We start from the raw sequence: 21,828 nt of genomic DNA, 5'->3' as shown, positions 1-21,828 counted from the left end.
ACGTGACGAAAATGTGAATGGTGGTATTTTCTAACTAAATGTGAAGAAAATATATCAGTGATTCTTGCAAAACTTACCATGCTAGGATGCCGTTTTTTTCTAAGAAAGTTGTAATTAAACAAATTCATACAAATGTAAGAATTAACAATTCATAAATTAACTAATTTAGAACAATTTACATTTGATAAAATGTAATAATAAAAAAAAAAACAAATGAATCATATTTGTTACACCTCGAAATGCTCAATTTCACTCAGTCAATTTTGACTTGATTTGTTGATGCAGCTGGAAATATTCAGAGGGAAAGTGTCAACAAATGAATCCTTTTAAAATAAAACTAAATTATTAGACCTGCTGTTAGAGCATCCACAAATACCGAGCTGCATTTTTATCAGGTCTCATAATCAGACTCTTGTTGATGCCAACAAGAAATTCCAAAAGAGCTCAAGCTTATCTAACACAGCGCTTTCTAAGAACTGCTAAATGGCACTTTCCATTTAGAGTCATTTTGAACTTGATCTGAAATGTTCATGGTAGAAAAATGCTGTCTTCTGTGAAAAATATTATTGACGAAACCATTATGCTCCTACTGTTTGCAGCATTTGTACTATGGATACAGATACACAGATAAAATTATAAAACGACAGAAGGCTAGATAGATAAAATCACGGCACATCATATACAATTCTTTTGGATAACTGTAGAAGCTAATTTGTTCTGGAGTGGTCTAATTACAGAGTTAGAACCAGGGCTGATGAAACCAATGGGTCCCTACTGTTCAGTTTCTTTGAACGATGGAGGCGTTTTGAAGAGGAAAGTGAAAGTGTGAGTTGCGAGTGGCTGACCTCAGGGGGAGGATGGTCTGGATTAGAAAGGGTATTAGCCTCTCACAGCGAAGTTGAACGCAATTGGCGGATCTCTCTCCTTTTGGAACTATATATAGCGTTCTTAAGTCTAAAATTGATTGGCCGATCATGAATGCTACGTGCAGACAATATAAATGGCAAGCTTGGGCAATATCTTGCAATAGGTCAGCCTGGACGAGTTATTATGCTGCTCTCTTTGAAGTGATGTAAGTGTAAATTGACACTGATAGCGTTGCATGCAAGCAGTTGCCACGGATTGGTAATAACTCTAACCTGGACAATTTTCAGCACTTTAATCGCACAGAGCTACAGGATATTTGGGTATTGAGAAACAGTCATAAAACCGCCGAGTCGGAGAGATGGTCATTTATGGATGAAGGATGAAGGACACTGGCTCACCTCTTGCCGCGAGGGTAATGTCTTACGTATTCCCCCACGTCGTGAGCTGCAACGGCAATAACCTGAGGGTCATCAGACACTTCCAACAACCTGGTCAGTATCCTGGCAGGAAGCACAAACACACAATCAGTTCAGGTCCCCAAAAGCAATCAGTAACACCTCCAGGGCAACACTAAACCCATGCTGAGCAAATATATCCCAGGGTACTGTACAGCTGGAGATGTGGTGTCTACCACAGTCCAGGAAAACATTTCTGACTTTTATACTTTTCTGCACCTTGACAGTGGTAATTGATCACTAATCACAAAATGATATCATACAATGAAATATTACAATTTAAAATAATGTTTTAAATAGCATTTTCTTTTTTAATAAATTTCATAATCTAATTTATTCTTGTGATGCAACGCTTAATTTTCAGCAGATATGTTTTAGTCTTTACAGAAATCATTTTTCATGCCATAAATCATTAGGAATTTATGTAAAGAACATGTTTCATTGAGATATTTTGTAAATTTCCTACTGTAAATACATAAAACTTAATTTTTGATTGGTAATATGCATTCCCAAGGACTTCATGCTGGAGTGTGGTATTCGAATTCCGACACCCGTGTCTTGTTGAGTTTCGTGTCGGGAACACTTGCTTTTCATATTCTGTCTTCTAGTGGGAGCATGGCTGAGTTTTCTGTGTGTCATGTGCTCTTATATCCCGCCCACCTTGTTTCCTTATTATTGTTTAATTTGCCTCACCTGTCCACTCTCGTTTCCTTCCTTATTTGCTCCCTATTTGTTCTTGTGTTTGCAGTCCTGTGATGGTTTGTCATCCTCCACTTATAAAAATAAAAGGTGCTTAAAAGGTTCTTCACAGCAATGCCATAGAAGAACCCTTTTTTGGTTCCACCATTCAGTCATCTCTTTGTATCCGTTTTAGAATCTGAAAAAGCTTTTGTGATCCAGAAAGTTTCTTCTGATGTTAAAGGTTCTTTAAGGAACCTTGTAGACAAAAAGTTTCTTCTACGGCATTGTGAAGCTCTTTTATTTTTAAGAGTGTGTTTCAATGTTATTTCCTGATCCTGCCTTGCCATGCCCTGTTTACCAAGCCTTGCTATTTTTCGCCCCACGGGGTAGTTTTTGTTGTTTTATTTTATTTTCTTAATAAAAGCCCATTCTCCTGCACCACTGAGTCCTTGCTCGATCCCTTCACCCCACGACCCTGACAAACATATGCTGATTTTAATGCATTTTAATGCATCCTTGCTGAATAGAAATATACATTGCGTGAAAAGTCATCATGTATTCTTGAAAACACATCTTCAAGCATTTATTTTTTTTTTTCAGCTGTTGAGATATTTTCAACAAAAATACTGCTTAAGAAAATGATTCTGTAGTGAGCAAAAAGCTTGTTGCTTTGGGGAATATAGTTTCAATCTATTTCTGCTGAAAAACAATGTCAAGTATGAGATGGGCCTCTATTGCATGAAAGCGTGAAATTATAACAATCATGCAGAATGGAGAGAGGGAGGGTTCAAGCGCTACAAATCACCTGCACACTGAGAGCAAGAGACGGAAGGAAAAAAGAAAGACGAACTGAAGTAAAACACAAATTGCTGCGGGCTGAAATGGAGCCTTGTACTGATTGTGGAGAGGGTGTTGATGAGAGGAATGAGATGAGTAGATTAGGATTTAAACGGAGCTGTCAAAAGGGTTGAGCTGACGCATGATTAAACTACTGAGAGACAATGAAAATGAGAGTTTCAACCGCTGACACTCGGCTTCGGTTTCAACTTGCGTGACCTTCACCAGAGAGGGAGGAGAGGAACACGCACAATATGATTCAGACAGTAAAAACAACTTGTGTAAAAACAGTACAGTAGGTTCAAAGCAGTAATTTAACCATTTGCTCAATAATGCAAAAATCATTTCAGTCCCTCTGTGAACACTTGACCCCTGCTAACATCTTTTTATTCTAAAAGCAGGGAGAACTAAAAACACTGATTATGACTGTTCACACGCGTGTATGATATTAGTTCACACAGCATGTATGTTTTAAAGCAGCCACATCCGCATTACGATATTCTTAATCATCTTTGTTACTGTTTTATGAAGAGAGCAGAGAATGCACTAGAAATAATGGGTGAAAAAGAGAGGAAAATAATAGAAATCGCAAGCACTCAAATATTCTTTTTTGAAGCCACTGTATCTTCAATTAAATTTTCTTGGAGTAAACTGGCAAACTGATTTTTTTGTCAGCCATAAACTTTTTGAAAAATTTTGAATACCAGTTAATGCTTCAAGTAAGTGTGCTTATTTATTATTTTAACAGGACAAAACCTGTATACTTGTCTGTTAAAATAAAAAAAAAACTCAGTTAAGCACACATTATTAAATGGTTCACTACAACTGTAAATTACGATTGGTCAATTGTTATATGTGACTATCAGCTAAGTTAAGCATTTAACTGTCTTTTTGTCTGTTTTATTTTAGTCGATTTAACTCTTGACTTCAATCTCAAATTCTGCTGATTTTATTACAAAGCTCATACAATAAATGTGATTTTCTATTACATTCTTTGATGCCGTGAGATGCCAAAAGGCAGAATGGAGAGCAAGTGATCTTTCCCTCTTTATTACTAATTATAGCACATTTGAGAATAATGCATTTTAAAAGGGGTCATCAAGTTGATACGAGTCTTTAGGGTCTTAATAAAAATCTGTAACAAACTTGGTTAAAATTTCTCAATGGTACGCCTTTTTACCCTGTCAAAATCAGCTATAGCATGCTTTAAATGCTAATGAGCTCTGCTGACCCAGTACCTCTTTTCCATGGGGTGATAAGCCGTTCTCATTACACCATTTACTTTAGCTATGGAACTTTAATCCTCTGCGTCTTCAGTGGCTCAGATGTTGGAGTAAACGATAACTGCTATGTTCATTATTATATCCAACAACAAAACATCTCAATGGCTTAATTGGAGAAATCTTATCTTCCGCTGCACCAAGGTCAACACGATGATGGACTGATGTTAGCTCACTCAGGGTGGGTCTAAGGTAAGACGGCCTTGTCAATCAACTATCGTGGGAGGGGCGATTTAAAAATATATTTTTTAAACAACTTGTAAAGTGAATTTTGCATCCGATTGACCACTTTAAATGCCAGTGTCACTATCTACTTGTTCACACAGCAGCGATTTATTCAATAGTCAGCCCTAATCCTAACACCACATGCTTCTTACTTCAGCAGCTCGTAGTTCTTCTCGTTCAGGCGAACTGCATTTTCCCTCCAGAACTTCTCAGATTTATGCACCGGACTCCACTCCAGACGGCCAGACTTCAGCTCAGAGCTATACTCATCAAAAGAACTGCAAGAGAAAGAAGGAAAGTAGTATAAACACAAGAAAAAAGAAACCTGTTGAAAACATGTTGAGAGAGTATGTGGGCTTTACCTGAGATCCTGAACGCTCTCTCCCAGTCTTTCCAGGAGGAACTTGATGTCATCAGTGATGTCCTCATCATCGTATTTCTGCTGGTCCAGGTTCTCCAGCTGTTTGAGCACTTTGCACTGGATCATGGCAAGGGCGTACTCCTGACGGGTCTCTCTCTCTGCAGACTTCTCCAGCAGGTTCTTCAGCAATAAACAAAAATAATTAACCTGTTAATTGTGTTACTGTATAAAATAGTCAATAGGATAATAAGCACTAAGAGTTCTGAAAATAATCTATGCACAGTTTATTTGGATTTCATGAATAAAATCCATCAAGTATCAGGTTACTGTTCTATAGATCTGCCATTGAATCCATTACATGTTATTCTTTTACAATATGGTTTGGTAATTTGTCTTGTTAAGTCTATGTCACAAGTTTAAAATGTGGTTAGGAGAGCCAGAAAAATAATCAGTATGGTGCCCCTAATGTCTCTTTAGGAGATTTTTGAGAGGTCTGTAAAGAAGTGGAGCCTCAAAATTATTGGTCATCCAAGCCATATTCTCCATAAGGAGAATGAGCTGATGCTCTCAGGCAGAAGTTATCCATTATCAATTGCTTTACTGGATAATAGGAAATAGGATTTGAGGGAAATGCGTGGCTATTGTAAAATATATTTAATGTAAGCAAAATACTAATATTGTGATTTTGTGTTTGTGTGTAACTTTGTAAATTAATCTGCTCTCTTGACTGCTCATAACAAATTTCTCAGTTCGGAGACAACAACAAAAATATATATACATATCCTTAAAGAACTTTTACATTTTAGATCTTAAAGACCTGTCCTTGCCTTTTGCAGTTAAATGATTCAGCAAATTTATACCAATTCACAGCACTGGGGTTTGAATTGTTGAGACTGTTGTAAAGAGAAAGTGCTTTAAATTTTAAATACGCATTCACCATTTCTTTTACTTGATTTCTACTCTTAAGGAAAGCTTTGTGTGAGAAAAGATGTTTTACCTGCACCCATTTGACACAGCCCCTTTCTGAACCCCTGCACTGAGCAATGTGACTTGAGGAAATTAACATGCCATATTTGAATAAGAGTTCTTTTATTTCTCAGAATTCATTACAGTCTTAATGGACACGGCTCATTTGGCAGGAAATGCTAACATAAGCTTTGACTTCCTTTTTAAAACCCTTTGCTCTTGGCAGTACTAAAATTAGGTGTTGCTCTTTGAAAACTCTCCTACAAGCTTTGAAAACATGCCCTTTCTAGCATTACCGGAAAAATCCTCTCAAGTTGTTCTTCCTGATGCTACCAGTAGTCATCAAGTTAAATTGCTTAGATCAAATATCAAATCAACTCATGCTGCTACTCTAAAAAATATCCTTAAGTTAATGGACATGAGATTGCTCAGATATATATATATATATATATATATATATATATATATATATATATATATATATATATATATATATATATATATATAGGAAAATAATAAATGAATCATATTTTCCTTTTATGTCTGCTGGTTTGATAAAGTTTATCTGTAGGTTTTAGGATAGACCCAAGGTGGTACATAAATTTCATTCCACTCAAGCAACCTAACAAGATGAGCTCTCAAAACAGGTTAAGCATTGATTACTGATGAAACAGAACCAGATTTCATTTCGAATGTGCCTGATTTGCGGTTACTGAGACACTTCAATTTTAAGCTACTGAGGAAAACAAGTTATATTTAGAATCTCATTGCTTCCCAACAGTTTTTTAATCACCGGAATTGTGACATTATTTTACAATAAACGAAATTGACGAAATTGAACAATTAGAGTCAGTGAACGTTCAGCTGTCCAGCAGAAAGGATATCATGCTGTTTAATGTATAAACGACAGCAAAGATATAAATAAGAGTAAGTTTGCAAAGTTAATATTAAGAGGCAGTGACAGACTCCTAATAGAGCGATAGCTGCATTGTTAAATTACAATAGTAATGCATTTTAAAGAGGTGCTGGCATTTTAATTTGCAGCAGCCACGTTTTGTTTCACTGCAGACTGTTGGAAAGCAGTCTGACAGGTCTTGGTATTGGCAGTCTTGCTGCAAAGTAACACATTTGTATGCCCTTTTTTTTTCATTTCAAACAAAAGCTTCATAGCTATATTCTCATTCTCCTTCTCATTACAATATACAGCAAGTCACATCTTTTATCAGATCCAATTCCAGATGCACCCAATACCATGTGACTATTCTTTGGCACAAGAGAGGAAGTCCCCTTCATACATTTTAAACACAATCTCGGGCCTTATAATGCTTGTTTTGCAACACATAATAAATCATGGTGAAGGGGTCAGAAATCTGATTAGCCCAATGTACAGCTGCAGTTAACAAGATGATGGATTGTTAGCACAGTGCTGTCCTACACCTTCCTCTGTGGCATTCTGCATCTATGCATACTTACACACTGCTTTCCCATTCTGTGGAAATAAGACATTGATGAATGAGCAGTAAGTGTGGTTGGTTGGCATGAGAGCAAATGAACTTGTTAAAAAAAAAAAAGACACTCCGATCGAAAATTGGAAAATGATTGAGTGACAGAGTGTTAGATACTTTAACGACAAAGACAGACAGACAGACGGATGGATGGATAGATAGACGGATGGATGGACAGACGGATAGATGGATGTATGGATAGACAGACAGATAGACGGATGGATGGATGTACAGATGTAACGACAGACAGACAGACAGACAGACAGACAGACAGGAGTGCATCTGAATACGTAATGACAATAAAAAATATTTGCTGCATAACAATAAGACAGACACATATGATCAGCCACAATAATCAGTGGATTAACATGGATAAGGTATTACAACTAGGCTAAACTACAGACCAATATCCTCAATCCTGAGTGTTTAAAGTACTGCTTTAGGCAATACTATATATAACAGGGCAGAAGAGTGTGCAAATGCGGAACATAAATAATAGCAAATGTGCAGAGGCCGATCCATTGATAGCTGCAAAATGGAAGCTATGTAATCATGGACAGGCACAGAGAGAGAATACCTGGTCAGGACAACTTAATAAGCTCTTCAGCAGGTGAGATGAATGAAGCGCTGCACTCTAATTCAATACTGTCAGCGACATGGACAATGAATTCATTACACGACTCTAAAACCAACAACAGACCCCAGCTTTCAGGGCTAATTTGAACATTAAATGTAGCCTGCACTATGAACGACATGTGCAGGAAAATGAAATGCAGAATAACAGTAACAAGCAGTCTGTTTTGTGCCTCGGCTATGTATTAAACAAATATGCACCGGCAGTGGAAAAGTAATAAGCCCGACTGAAGATAAAATGCCTTAGGACTACATTTGGTCTAGCACTATATCCTAATTCAAATGATCAACATGAGCAGGAAGGGCAATGTGGGGGTGACGTTTTTTTCCATTTCTAGTCTCTAAAAACCAAGCACTGAATGGGCGATGACGCTAGAGTGTGGAAGAGATTAAAATGAGCGCTTTTGTCAATCTGAAACCTTAATAAGGTAATAATGGGGTTCTTAGTATATTCATCATGAAAGCTCTGGATAAATTAAATCTTTTCAGAATAAAAGAGTGAGTGATCTGCTAATGGACTTTGAAGAGTACACCTTCTGCTGAGCGATGCCCTGATATAAAAAAAAAAGTGAGAAAGCAGACACACCCATCCATCTGTAATGGATTCAGCAACATGCACTGTTTCATTCATTATTTGTACATCAAAAAAAAAACAAATCAGTTAAATAGTCTGGCATCAGACTTAATGAACACTCATTAAGTATTTTTAGAGATATGTTTATAAGGTGCCTTTACTTATCTTCATTTAACAGATGCTTTGCAATCCATTTTCTTAAAGCACTCTAATTGCAGCAATGGTGCCTTGCGCACGATTGGGGTTAAGTGTCTTCTTCTCAAGTGTCTTAATGTGTCGTGGCTCTGAAAAATGTTTCACATTTTAAGTGCGAGATGTCACAGTGGTTCAAATTATTCTCGAATGACCTTTTTTTTTTTAATTATACCAATTAAAACTGCATTGTTTGTCGGTAGATGTTCAATGGGGTTGACTAGTCTGCGAACACACTGACAAATCTGGAATTTTAATAATGTAATTTTCACTTTGAAAAAATAATAAAATGGGTGTGTGCTCTGTTTAAAAATATAAAGAAAGGAAAAAAAGGGTCACTAATTAAATGGCCAAATGTGGTGAAATTAAAACCAAACACTAAGAAATGACAACAAAAAATGCTATATATAATCATCATAATAATAAAATAATAATAAAATTTTTAGCTAGAGTTGAGTTTTCACATTTTTGAAAGTAGTAACAGTCACATATTTGATTTCAAATTATTCTGTAATTTCACTGTAATAGAAAGCAGGCGGCTGAGTGATGGAGGAGGAGTGTGTATCTAAGAGGATTCAGTAAAAAAACCTATTAGATCACTGCAGCTGAGTCAATCACAGATTTTTAGGGGGGCTGAAATAAAAGCAGGGTCCCAAAATCGTTTAATGCGGCATGAGGCTGATTTTAAAGGAAATTTGACGCTGATGCATTTAGTTGCATTCACAGGAGGGAAGTCAGGAACGAAGACGGGGCTGCTAACGAGTGTGGTTTAAAGCAGACACGTTTCATGACACATACCCTGAAAGCAGCCAGGATTATGCGAGTGACCTTCTCTTTGACAGACTCTTGGAGGATGTCGGAGAGCGCCGGTACCACGTTATAGCGCCTCAACTGCTCGCAGAGTTGTGGGCTGAATGCCAGGAGCCACACGCAGAAGATCATCTGATACTGCAGCTGGAAGCCACACTTATTGCTCAACACCGCCGTGATGCTGAAAGATTGACAGACAGAACAGTCGAAGTTAGTAAACAGTAGGGCATCTGGCCCCTAATGGCGTGCTGAGAGGATGCTCTTCATAAAGTTAGCCCTGATGGCTTGATGGGTGAGATGAGGGGAAAATGAGAGCCCACATTTTTGTGATGTATAATGAGACCATTACATGAAAGAAATTTTACTTGAGAGGCAAGAAAAAGAAAATTATCTTCAGAGAAGCCTCATTATCCTGTCTTTTACTCTGTCTGTACACTAGCAAACAAAAGAACTTTTATGATCACAGGGCTAAAACCTGCTAGGACAAGGAGAGATGCTTTCTTGTTCTACACGATTTGTTCTTCAATACGGCAGGGGATGGGGAGCACAAATGGGGCGTGAGTAGAGCACACTGTTAATTGTATGCTGCAACCTTTAAAAAAAATAAAAATAAACATGTGACAGGGTTTCTACTCCATTTGACCACTCAATTATCATACCTTTTCTATGATTTTTCAGACTAGGTTACAGATTTTACATTACATGACATTTAGCTATTTAGCTGATACTTACAAATGAGGAAAATGAAAGCAATCAAAATCAACAAAAGAGCAATGATACGTAAGGATGCTTTAATAGGTAAACCTTTATAAATAAATAATTTGTACTTTACTAATAATATATACATACACATATTTCTATAAGATTTTGTAAGATTGGTAGTTTTATTAGCAGGGATGCATTTATCAAAAGTGGCAGTAAAGACATATAAAGCTTTTTAAAACATCCATTTCAAATAAATGTTGTTATTTTATATATATATATATATATATATATATATATATATATATATATATATATATATATATATATATATATATATATATATATATATATATATATATAAATAATAAAAGAAAGTTTCCTATTGAACCAAATCCGCATTTTTCAATGATTTCTTGAAGGATCATATGACAGATGAAATTCAGTTTTGCCATCACAGGATAAATTACATTTTAAAATGTATTACAACAGAAAACAGTTATTTGAAATTGCACACATATTTCACAATATTACTGTTTTCAAACAAATGCAGCCTTGGTGAACCTTGAAGAGACTTGTAGACATGTGCCAGACTTGTAAAACAAAAATACTTTAAAATAAACTAAAACATTATATTTAATAGGAAATATTATTTAATACGACACTGTTAAAAGTATTACTAATTCCAGGTCTGGAATTCACAATTATAATGTCCCGAAATACTTCTAGATAACCATAACACAAAGGTAGCTTAGGTGTTGTTTACTACGTACAAAACATGACCTACATATTAGTGTGAAAGTGAGCATTACCAGTTCACTCCGTCGGCCTCCACCCAGGCGAATCTGTATTCATTCACTCTCAGCATGAGCTGCAGACATCCAGCGACGCACTGAACATACTGGGAGCTCTGTGAGGGTCCGAAGAAAGAAAACAAATACACGACACACACACACACACACACAAATTAGCATGCACACAAAAACAAAAAGACAACACGATCAGAACACGAAGAACAGAACAGTTCAGATAAGCAGGGAAATGGATGCATGAAATAACAAGCCTGTCCTTTTCAGGTACTAGCAAAGGAACACAATGAAACTTTACACTCTCTGTAATTCTGCATTCACTTATGCACGTGCAGTACGGCTCTGACTTAAAAAAAAAAAAAAAAAAAACCAACAAAAAAACGCCTTTTGGGTAACATGCTAGATCAAAGAGACAATCCCACAATGCAGCAGAGAGAAAGCAGCAGCCTTGAAACCTGGACAGAGTGAGTGAATCATAGAGAGATGTTAGGAGAGAAGTGGCTGAGAGGAGAGAACAGACTCAGTCATTAACTGGGGAAGATGATGCTGTAGATCAGCACCATATGCATAAAAGCGAAGCAATCCAGAGAATAGAAGAGGCAGGGAGACAGGTCATGAAGAATAGCAAAGTGAAGACGTCTTAGGAGCCATGAGAGGAAATTGAATTAAAATTTGTGGCCACTTGCATTGCGCCATCAGATTTTGACTAGCGACATAAGATGAAAGGAAAAAAAAAAACACATTTCTTTTCAAATGAACTCTAAATAGCGCAAAAAGAAATGAAAGAGGAGATTGCTATAGACAAGACAAAAGCCTTCTGGTGGTCCTTTCAATCTATCAAGTCTAGTATCAAAAATATTGGATTATGACCTCAGCAACTGGGAAGAGAGGAAAGAATCTTTATAAAAATATGCTTATAGACGGACACAGACAAAAAAGGTTTTGTATTAGAGAAGTGTAGCTGTAGGAAAAAGGCGAAAAGATTCACAGTGGATATGAATGGTGAAAAAAAAGCAGTGAACAAGAAACAGCGTGTGCCGCATCCCGAAAAAGAGAGAGGGGTGAAGATTTCGGCCTCTGAAAGGTGATGGAGGCTGGTTCACACAGTTGCACACCCGACTTCTTCATCTGTGACATACTCACTTCACTGGGGGAGATGGTCCCTGTTCCAGGTTCAGCACCTGTACCGTGTAGTTTCTAACAAAAAAAAAAAAAAAAAAAAAAAAAAAGATAGAAACAAAGGAAAAAATCTGTGATTCTGGGCCTCTTGTTGCAGCAATCTAAAGCGGTATTCTTGGACAATGATGGGAGGCATATGACTCCAGTGTGAGTGTGACGGCTTGTTCATGGCGGGCAATCGTCTAAAATTCTGTAGGAAAGTGGCCCTGAATTTATTTCAGTCTCAGTTGCACTGCAATGCTTAAGCTTGGTACAAGAGCTAATTCAGATGTAAAGACACGCATTCAAAATGGAACACCCAACGTAATTAAACTGGTATTTACCGTCATTCCCAGCACAGAATAATAGAGAGCGTTTTTTCCACATTCATTGAAAACATTTATTCACAGCCTGCGCAGCTTAGCTACAATGAAACAAATTTATGGAGTGCACTCTGAGCGGTCTAATAAACATGAACCGCTTTGAGAGGTCTTCTATTTACGATTTTCAACGTTCATTAATTCAGAGGTCCCTAGGGCTAAAATATAATATTGCATGCAAAATGCAGCATCCTATTACTGTAAGGTGAATTGTAGGGGGGAGTGAAAATGAAAGCTGGACTGGACGTGATCTCTAAATAAACTAAAAGCTACACACCGGTGTATGAATAAACACATACACATATAGTGCTCTCATTCAACAGAACACCAAAGCACTGCTGATCTCTCATACATATAATAAAACAACTAGTATGACATAGTACCTTTATAAACAATAAACTAAATAGTTTTTTTTTAATACATCAAAAGTTATTTAATTCATCTTGAAGGTATTTCATTAGATATCATTCATTCATTATTGATTTATTTCATAAGCTCATAAAAGCATAATATCATTTTAGTATGTTTCATCTAATCGAAAATTCATGAATTCACTTATTCACTGTACTTATTAAAGAATAAAAAACTAATTTTACAGTGTTTTTGTTAAACGAAAATGTAACAGTCATGTTTATTCATTCCTTTTATGTTGGCATTAACTAAACCCAATCAAAAGCGGTACTCTATCTCAAGGTTATATGCTCTCCTGAAGTGTACAAATGTATCTTTCCATTAAGCCTAAGAATGTACTCTAAAACCATTTTTACTGAAAGCAATTGGAAAACATATTGAATGTGTTGGTACACAAAAGGAAGGACGTTTTCAGTAATTAAATCACAAATACAGCTTTGATTTCTTACAACTATGAACTCCCCTGAAATTGACTGCATACACAATTCGTTTTGTTACACCAAAATGACATCGGCACTCCAGTGGATCTACACTACTGTTTAAAAGTTTGGGGTCAGTAAGACAAATAAAAAAAAAGAACTGAAGCTGTCATCATGCTTCAGTAATTACCCCAATTGACATTACAATATTTTATTTGGAGCTGTTCCAAGACTTCGAACTCGGAAATATGCATTTTAGGCCAACCCTTTCAAAGCCAATGTGTTCACATGCATGTGTTGTCTTTATTAATCTTTGGAATAAGTTACATTTTAAAACACTACTAATAATTAATAACATAGAAACACATTGGTAAGCATAAAATGTTTTTTTAATTAATTAAAAGAAATCCCAAACTTTTGAATGTATGTATGGTACGGGGACACGTTTGTTTGCATTGAAATGTGTTCAACTGGAGCTGTGGTGTGGAGTAAAATAAAAGGGACATGTCCCACCTTGTCCACCACAAATGATGCCTATGACTGAAAACAAGATTTTTTTGTAATGTTGAGAGATATCCTCAAACACGTCCTTACAAAACACTTTTTTTTCCAGATTCTGGAAAACAAAGGTTATGATTAAATATACATTCAAATCCAACAACAAACACTCATACTGTGTTCTAACCAGGTGTGAAGAAAAGACAAGCAACATTTCTGTCCACACAGTGTTCTCTAAACACTCTACGGTTACGTGACACAATCGCAGCCAATAAGAAGATATTTGGTTTTTAAAGGGTTACTCAACCCCAAAATGACCATTTTGTCATTAATCACTTACCCCCATGCCGTTCCAAACCCATAAAAGCTTTGTTTGTCTTCGGAACACAATTTAAGATATTTTGGATGAAAACTGGTCCCATTGACTGCCAAGTAAATAACATTGTCATGGTCCAGAAAACTATGAAAGACATTGTCAGAATACTCTATGTACTAACAGTGGTTCATACTTTTCTTAAGGTGCTTTCACACTTGGGTCGTTTGCCTAGTCCTAACCCGAGTTCGTTTACTCCCCTCTCCCCCTGCCCCCGCTGGACTGCATTCATATTACTTTATTTGAGTCTGGACCGTGGTTTGTTTGCGTCATCAAGCCAGCAGCCATTTACCCCTTTGACATTGCTCTCTGCACTTTTATATATTTATGTTTTTGAACCATTTGTTTTGTTTAAAAATCTTACTGCATAAGGACACTTATGTCTGTCTTAAGAATACATTGCAAGTGCTTCAAAGAATGCTGAAGGCGAACAGAAATGAGACATACAGTCACGCTCATCAGGAAAATGAGTAAAACACATACAAACACATTTTTATTTTTAAAAACTTCATTAATAGCCGTTCACTTTTGCAATTTGGTATGACAGCGTTCACATCAGCAGTAAACCATAACGGAGTTTACATGAACCGTACCTCAGATTCAGAGTTCTGAAGACAGCGTTCACATTATTAAAACAAACCAAACTCTGAAGTGAAACAAACCAGGGAAATGACCCTTAAATTATGTTATAAAGACAAACAAAGCTTTAACGGGTTTGGAACGACATGGGGGTGAGTGATTAACAACAAAATCTTCATTTTGGGGTCGAGTACCCCTTTAATGTACAGCTCTTAAACCAGATAAATTTCACCCTTGGAAGCAATACAGAAACTTAGCGACTGACAAAACAACCTGCCCTTCGCTGCGACTGATTAGGGCAAAACTTAAGATACACATGGAAAACAGCTTTTATCTCTTGCTACTTTATACCTTCCCGCCTGTTACACTGACAGGCTTGGCTTGACATAAATATATTGTGCATATCTACACCAAAAAAGATAATGTGGGGAATGACAAAAGGAAGAAAAAGAAACAAAAACACAATTTTCCTAACACAAAAAAAAGTTCTCCCAAACAGATGACACAAACGAAACCTGTAGAAAACCATGGTTACCTGAGTTTTTAAAGCAAATAAGTTGGTACTACCACAAGTAGGGTCGAACCCTGGTTCACGTGTGCTGGTGGTAAATGACTCAACCCAGTGCACTTAGCACCACTACTCCCTGAGTGAATCTCTTAATCTGTATCTGTGGCTGGCCTGCTCACAGCTCACAGCTCATTCCGAGTCAGGAGGATCCAGGATCAAATCGTGCTCTAGGCACTTCTTGGTTTATTTTTCTTGTTGTGCCCTTTATATAAAGCACTCTGCTGCAGTAGTGGCCTGACACGGCTGCCTCTGCAGATCTTGACCCCCTACTGTGTACATAGGATACAAGGAGTGACACAATACATACAAATTCACTCGTTCCTGTGCAGAGGCTGCAAAGTGTTTGACACCCAAGCTGGGCTCAGAACGTCTGATGCTGTCTTCCTGTTTTGGTTGCTATTTACAATGACAATTCTATTAAGTTTCCCATTATGTTTATAATAATTAAATTTGCGAATCAATTAAAATAATTCAGAAAAATAATTGCCAAAACTATGGGCATTACTATGGCTTTTTACTTTTTGAAGGCAATTTACTTTAAAGTAAATGCACAAATCTAATGAATGGGTGATTAAATATTATATTGTAAAATAATTTTATATTTTGATATCAAGAATTTGATATTTCCAGATTTTACATTTGACCCATTTTAAAAGCATTACATTTCTGTTTCAGATATAAATTAGACTTTGAACCTTAAATTTTCTAAGCGGGCTCAGATTTTTGGACTTCCCCAATGTAACATACATTACTTCAACTGTTATTGATAGTAACTAAACTAAAAAAACAAATGGACATAAATAACCTTCTGCAATATGAAGGCTCCCCATTTAAACCACCAAAAACCTAAAGGCAAAAAAAAGGAACACAGTGCACGGTCAGTCCTTTGGCACATCACAAATTCTTTTATGTCTGAGCTTGTCTTTCACACTCCAGTGAAAGGAGGGGGATTGAAAACAAGAAGAAAGCGATGGCATCTTTTGAAGTTTCATTGTATAGGAAAATTTACATCATAAGGCACAGAGGCAACACTGATCCTGATACAGTAGGTTATGTTCTGTGTCTGACGCAAGAAGCAGATGCGTTTTAGATAAGGTGAAGAGCTTTTCAAGAATTCAAGCCTGCTGAGAAACAGAGTTTCTGTGTAGCATGAGCTATGTTTTTATAGCAATCTTCAAATCTCATGTAAAAATCTCACACCCATATGGTTCCTAACCTACAAAATTATTAAACAACTATTTTCACCAGATAATAAATGGTTAGTCATCACATTTTTGCTGTAGTGTGAATGAAATATCAGTTTACATTTTTAAACATTTATTTATTAACAAGATCACAGCCAGCGCTTCACACAGAGATCTGATCTCATCATTATCTGTCTGGAATGACATTAAGTAACAGAAAAAACTAAGGCAGACTAAATCCGACGAAGTCTACAAGATACTTCAAGAAACCTATGTGCAAAACTAAAGTACTGTTAAAGGTTTTAGATGCTGTAAAATAAGAATGCTGTCAGAAATAGATTTTCTTTGTCAATTGACTTCTGTTAACTAAATTAAATCAACATTTTGAATTACCAACCTTAGCGTTTAAAGCAGCCTTTACCCTAGGTGTAATATTGGCTATCACTGTATATATATTTCTTCCTTCCATAGGACAAAAAAATTAGATGGCAAGCAAAACTGCATCTGCATTCTCCCTATACTTTCATTGTATAAAATAGATGCAATAAATGGACATGGTCACTAACATTCTAAATAACATATTTTGTGGGGGGTTTTGGTATAATGCTCTTTTAATTGGTTATAGAGAAGTTCTGCTGATTTTAGGTTTGACTCTTTTTTTACCTGAGAGCTGAGCTGGGTCTTAATCCAGTTGAAGTAGTAGTTCAGGTCACTGCCCTCCATCAGGTCACGTCCCCAGGCAGCCAGCTTGGCTATGATCCGTGCAGCCTGAGGGAAAGAAGAGAAATGTCACATCAGTGCCTGAAAAATGCATTTCTGTTATACGTGGCTTTCATACAGATGCTTGAAAATAGGAATATATAAATGCTTTGTCAGGGTTGTGGCCTAGTGTGGCTTGTTTGAGCTCAATAAGCTGGAACACAGTTTGTACAGAGCTCGTAGCGTTTCCCAATCCCCCTCTCAGTCTCTCTCCACATTATTTCCTGCCTACTCTGTTTTCCAGAGTGGCAAAAGGCCAAAGGACAATTAACAACCTTAATTGCAATAAGTAATGGCAACTGTTGCTCCTCATCCATCTGAAACATTCAACATCCTAAATTAACATTTCAGCCAAATGAATATGCGACCATTGCAGGATATGCTTGAATTACTGGTCAGATGAAGTGATTCACCGAGCGCTCTATCACTCTCAACATCTGTGTGTGCTATGGTAATTAATGCATTCAGAGCTGAACATTCTGATGTTTCCAGAAGACATGACATTTACTCTGCTTGTCATGCAAAAGGAGAACTTCAGAGTGTTTCATTAAGAGCTGAGGTGAGGATGGCAAGAGGAATCAATACCATCCTCATGCAGTTCAGCACCCTGTGACCGCCGTCTGCCTGAAGGGTAATTAAACTGTGACGCCTGACTTCACGCTGTTCTGCCTGTGAAGTATGTATCCCTAAAATTAAAGTATCACGGGAAAACGTTTTGCTTTTGAGTGAATGTTCCAAACTAAGCATGGAAACCTCTTTGATGAATTATTGATAAACCCTGTAATAACTATGGGCTCTCAAACAAAATGGAACTAGCCCTATGTAAGCTCAATAATCTAGCGCTGTTGAATAAAACAAATGTATAAAAAGATGAATAAAAAGATGTAGACAACTCCAGAAACTTGCTCGGTCTAGTAAATTGACATCGTTCCAAAATAATTAAAGAGAGAAGGGAGGATAAGCTAACTTTGTTCAGTAATTACTTGGAAACATTTTTCTTCTGACAGCAAAACTGAATTTGTCTTCAGAGTCACATAATCCCAGAAATCATTCTAATACACTTATTTGATGCTTCTTATTTCTTATTATCAATGTTAAAAATGGTTGTGGTGTTTTATATCTTTGTGAAAACCTTAGAGTATTATTTGGTGAAAGTCGAAAGCATTTAAAAACATATGTATACATTTTCTGCAACATTGCAAATGTCATTTGATCCATTGAATTCATTATTGATGAATACAAGCATTGTATATTACAGCTACTTATCATCTCTTTTTTTTGCCTAATAGCAACTTACCATGTGAACAGTAAAGAGGTCTTGACGGTTCAGCATTGGGAGAAAATACGACCAGGCTGTATTCTTAGTCTTCTTGGCATAATCAAAGAAGATATTCACTCTCTGGTGATTTTCCTGCATAGCAGATCAGAAAAGACCCATTATTGCAACAAGTAAACTGATAAGAAAAATGGGTGATTATAGAAAAATTACGATCTCAGACACATCGTCTGATTTATAGTCAAAAGCTTTCCACAAATGGACATTAAAAAAAAAAAAAAAGGACAGAGACTACATCTGCAAGGGCGAAATACTTCCATTTCACCACCACTACAACATGAGCTATATTTCATAGCATTGTTGTTTCCCTGAAAAATATTTAATATACCCTGCATCACGCACATACTTGACAAGACAGTTCATTTCTTAAATTTCCCTAGACACATTTATAAAATTGATTTTTATAAATGGAAAGATGAGGCTGTTTATCATTTGTTTTAAAATTATAACCACTTTGCATATGAATGGAAGATCACATCAGAGAGGCATAGGCTAAATGAGCTGTGAGGGGACTAGTCACTTTATGAATACAGAAATGCTCAGTATAGACTCTCACAGAATCACAGACTCCATAAAAGCAACTGAGAGTGGGTTTTATGAAGGCCATCTATCAGCACAAACTTAAAAGATAATACTGAAAAAAAAAAATTAAAAATAGCTAGAGCGTCAATCTGCATCTAGGCCATAACGTACTATTTATTCAAGGATTGACAAAGTGACATTTTGAATCAAAATCTGTTTGAGGACGTGACATTTTTCCTTTTTGGACATTAGAAAGACCAAGGCTGTAAAGAAACAAAAAGCTCATGTCATAGTTATATTCATGTAACTGTCCGCATTTTTCTTTTCAATACACTACGCACCTTTCAATGGAGATAATACAGGGTCAATTTATGCCTTATAAATGAACACTCTGAAGCTTTTAAGTGTGACAGACTATGAGAAAACAGACATTTCGAGTTTGACTTTTCATATCTCCAAAATGGTTGGTGTTTTTTACCTGCAGTGTGTCATCAATCAGGGTCAGGATGTACTGAACTGTTTGCTCTTTAGATATATGAGCCATAAGGTTGAGAAAGGTTTTTGCACACTGTAACAAAACATGTTAAAAGAATTAGTTAAACGCTTCAAGAAATATACCATGTAAGCCTAGCCTAGTCATTTTCACAAAGCACTCATTTATAAAAAGAGCCCCTAAGATTTGTGGTTCTGAAAACCAAGCAAAGATTATGTTATGTTCAATTATTGTGGTACATTTCTTCTTTTAAACCAATTACTTAAAAGATTGTGAGGAACAAAACTAATAATAGAAGAATATCATATCCACCTGATGTCCTTCTTTTGTCAGAATTGCTTGTTTGTCCTCAGACCCGGCAATCTCAAACTTTTTAATGAACTCGCAGTCCTCGGCTGAGATCATCTGGCCCCTGAAAAGCAAGGAACTCAATAATGACTGAAGGCGATACAGCGACGTGTATCAATTGTTCACATTCTTTTTATTAAACGTATTTAATAGGGCCCAAGGATAAAACTGTTACATGCCCCAATGGGTCCTACTGATCATATACGCCTCCAAAATTAAAGATGCACTCTGTATTGTATCGGTATAATTTCTTACTATTATTACAAACGAAAATGAAAAGCTTTTGTTCTTATATATTAATTTGTTCTCTATTTATTTCTTTAAACATTTTATTACTTAATTTAATAATAATTTAGAGTCATTTATATAAATGTAATATTGTTGTATTTATTATTGATTGATATTTTATTCTTGTTTTAAATATTATTTTGATTAATCCTACAACTGTGTGGTTTCAAAGGATGTTTGTCTTCATGAATAAGAGATAAGAGGGAATGTTTTTGGAAATTCAAGGTTTATGGGATGTTGTTGTGAAGCAGTTTGGTATATATAACACTACTTCTTGTATTTGAACTGGTCAGATAAATTCTGGGTGACCATTGAAACACACAGCTAAGCTTGTTCAGTAAACTCTTTTTATTATCATTACTTCATCTCTTTGTTCTACTCTTTACTGGCTTTGCTCAGTCAACTTCTTGGCTGACAGAAGTACACATTTTGGGTATTAGATTAGTGCCCTGACTAGCTGTGGAGGCATGATCTAACATTGCCTTGTTCCTTCAAAACTTGCGAGAAACACGAGAGAACTTTGTGAACTGTAATTTTGCACTTTTACTCTGATTTTTAAGATGGTGTTAACTAATTTCAGATGAACAACTAAGCACATTTGTGCCATTTCCTTCCTTGCACCAATTTGATTTTACCTGCTATTCTGCATTAATATGCATCTGATTTAAACTACAAGTATAGACTGATTATAATACTTCATTATGCAGTCTCTATTAAAGTTCATTATTCAGTCCTTAATTTAGCAATTTTGATTGTCCTCACTTTTGTGTAACTATCCTATTGTATGGTTTATAGCTGAATAAAAATGTCAGACAAAAACTATGATACAAAACAAATACATAGCAAAAAGACTACCATTTAAAAATCTGTAGTTGAGCGTTTTTTTATGTTTTTGAAAGAAGTCTCTTACACTCACCAAGTATACATTAAAAAATATAGCAAAAGCATTACAACTTAAAAATAACTGCTCTCCATATGAAAATGAAATTTGCTGTGATTCTCCAGTCTTCAAGGTCACACGATCCTTCAGAAATTTGGTGCTCAATTAACATTTCTTATCATTATCAATGTTCAAAACAGTCATGCTGCTTAATAATTTAGTGGCAACCATGATGATTTTTTTCAGATTGCGTGATAAATAGAAAGTTCAAAGAAACAGCATTTAATTGAAACTGAATTTTTGTAACAGTTCAAACCCATTTGTGCTACATAAGATTATTAATTTCTTTAAAAACCCTGGCTTTTGAACAGCAGAAGTGATTAACCCACTTTTGGCAGAAAAAAAACAGCAAAGGATTGTGTAATGCAAAAAGAAATTACAAGCTCCATGTCTTTTCTTTAGACAATATGTAAAAAGTCAACTAGTCTCACATGCACTTTTGAAGCCAATGATATAAAAATTCCTACATCCCTGAAAAGCTTTTTGGGTTTTATGACAGGGGAGGGTTACTAACTACATTACTATGTAAACAGTAAATATCATAGTAGCAAATATATCGGCTAGAAAATATAACTATAATTACCTAGAATCTGCTTACTTTTAGAAACATCCTTGTTTAAAAATAAGTAGTGTTAGCATAGGTGGTAAATAACATTAATAAACCTTAAAACACTC

General features: G+C 36.0%; 1 protein-coding gene across 3 annotated transcripts in view; it reads right to left on the bottom strand.

Annotated features, from left to right (window-relative positions):
• Positions 1–21,828, bottom strand: part of atp6v1h (ATPase H+ transporting V1 subunit H) — a 30,574-nt gene that overhangs the window by 7,577 nt on the left and 1,169 nt on the right. For 2 of the 3 annotated variants that reach the window (XM_043221254.1, XM_043221246.1), the window contains exons 3-12: positions 19,890–19,989; positions 19,563–19,652; positions 18,524–18,637; positions 17,131–17,235; positions 12,041–12,094; positions 10,901–10,998; positions 9,375–9,567; positions 4,708–4,886; positions 4,498–4,623; positions 1,266–1,367 (exon numbers count right to left, since the gene is read on the bottom strand). In XM_043221254.1, coding sequence (XP_043077189.1) covers positions 1,266–1,367; positions 4,498–4,623; positions 4,708–4,886; positions 9,375–9,567; positions 10,901–10,998; positions 12,041–12,094; positions 17,131–17,235; positions 18,524–18,637; positions 19,563–19,652; positions 19,890–19,989 — 1,161 coding nt within the window. The remainder of the gene's footprint in view (positions 1–1,265; positions 1,368–4,497; positions 4,624–4,707; positions 4,887–9,374; positions 9,568–10,900; positions 10,999–12,040; positions 12,095–17,130; positions 17,236–18,523; positions 18,638–19,562; positions 19,653–19,889; positions 19,990–21,828) is intronic. The other variant, XM_043221250.1, reaches the window with a different exon arrangement.

This window comes from Puntigrus tetrazona, chromosome 2 (genome assembly GCF_018831695.1).
Source record: "Puntigrus tetrazona isolate hp1 chromosome 2, ASM1883169v1, whole genome shotgun sequence".
Taxonomy (NCBI): domain Eukaryota; kingdom Metazoa; phylum Chordata; class Actinopteri; order Cypriniformes; family Cyprinidae; genus Puntigrus; species Puntigrus tetrazona.
The sequence above is the reverse complement of the archived record's forward strand: the minus strand, read 5'-3'. Positions and strand labels throughout refer to the sequence as shown.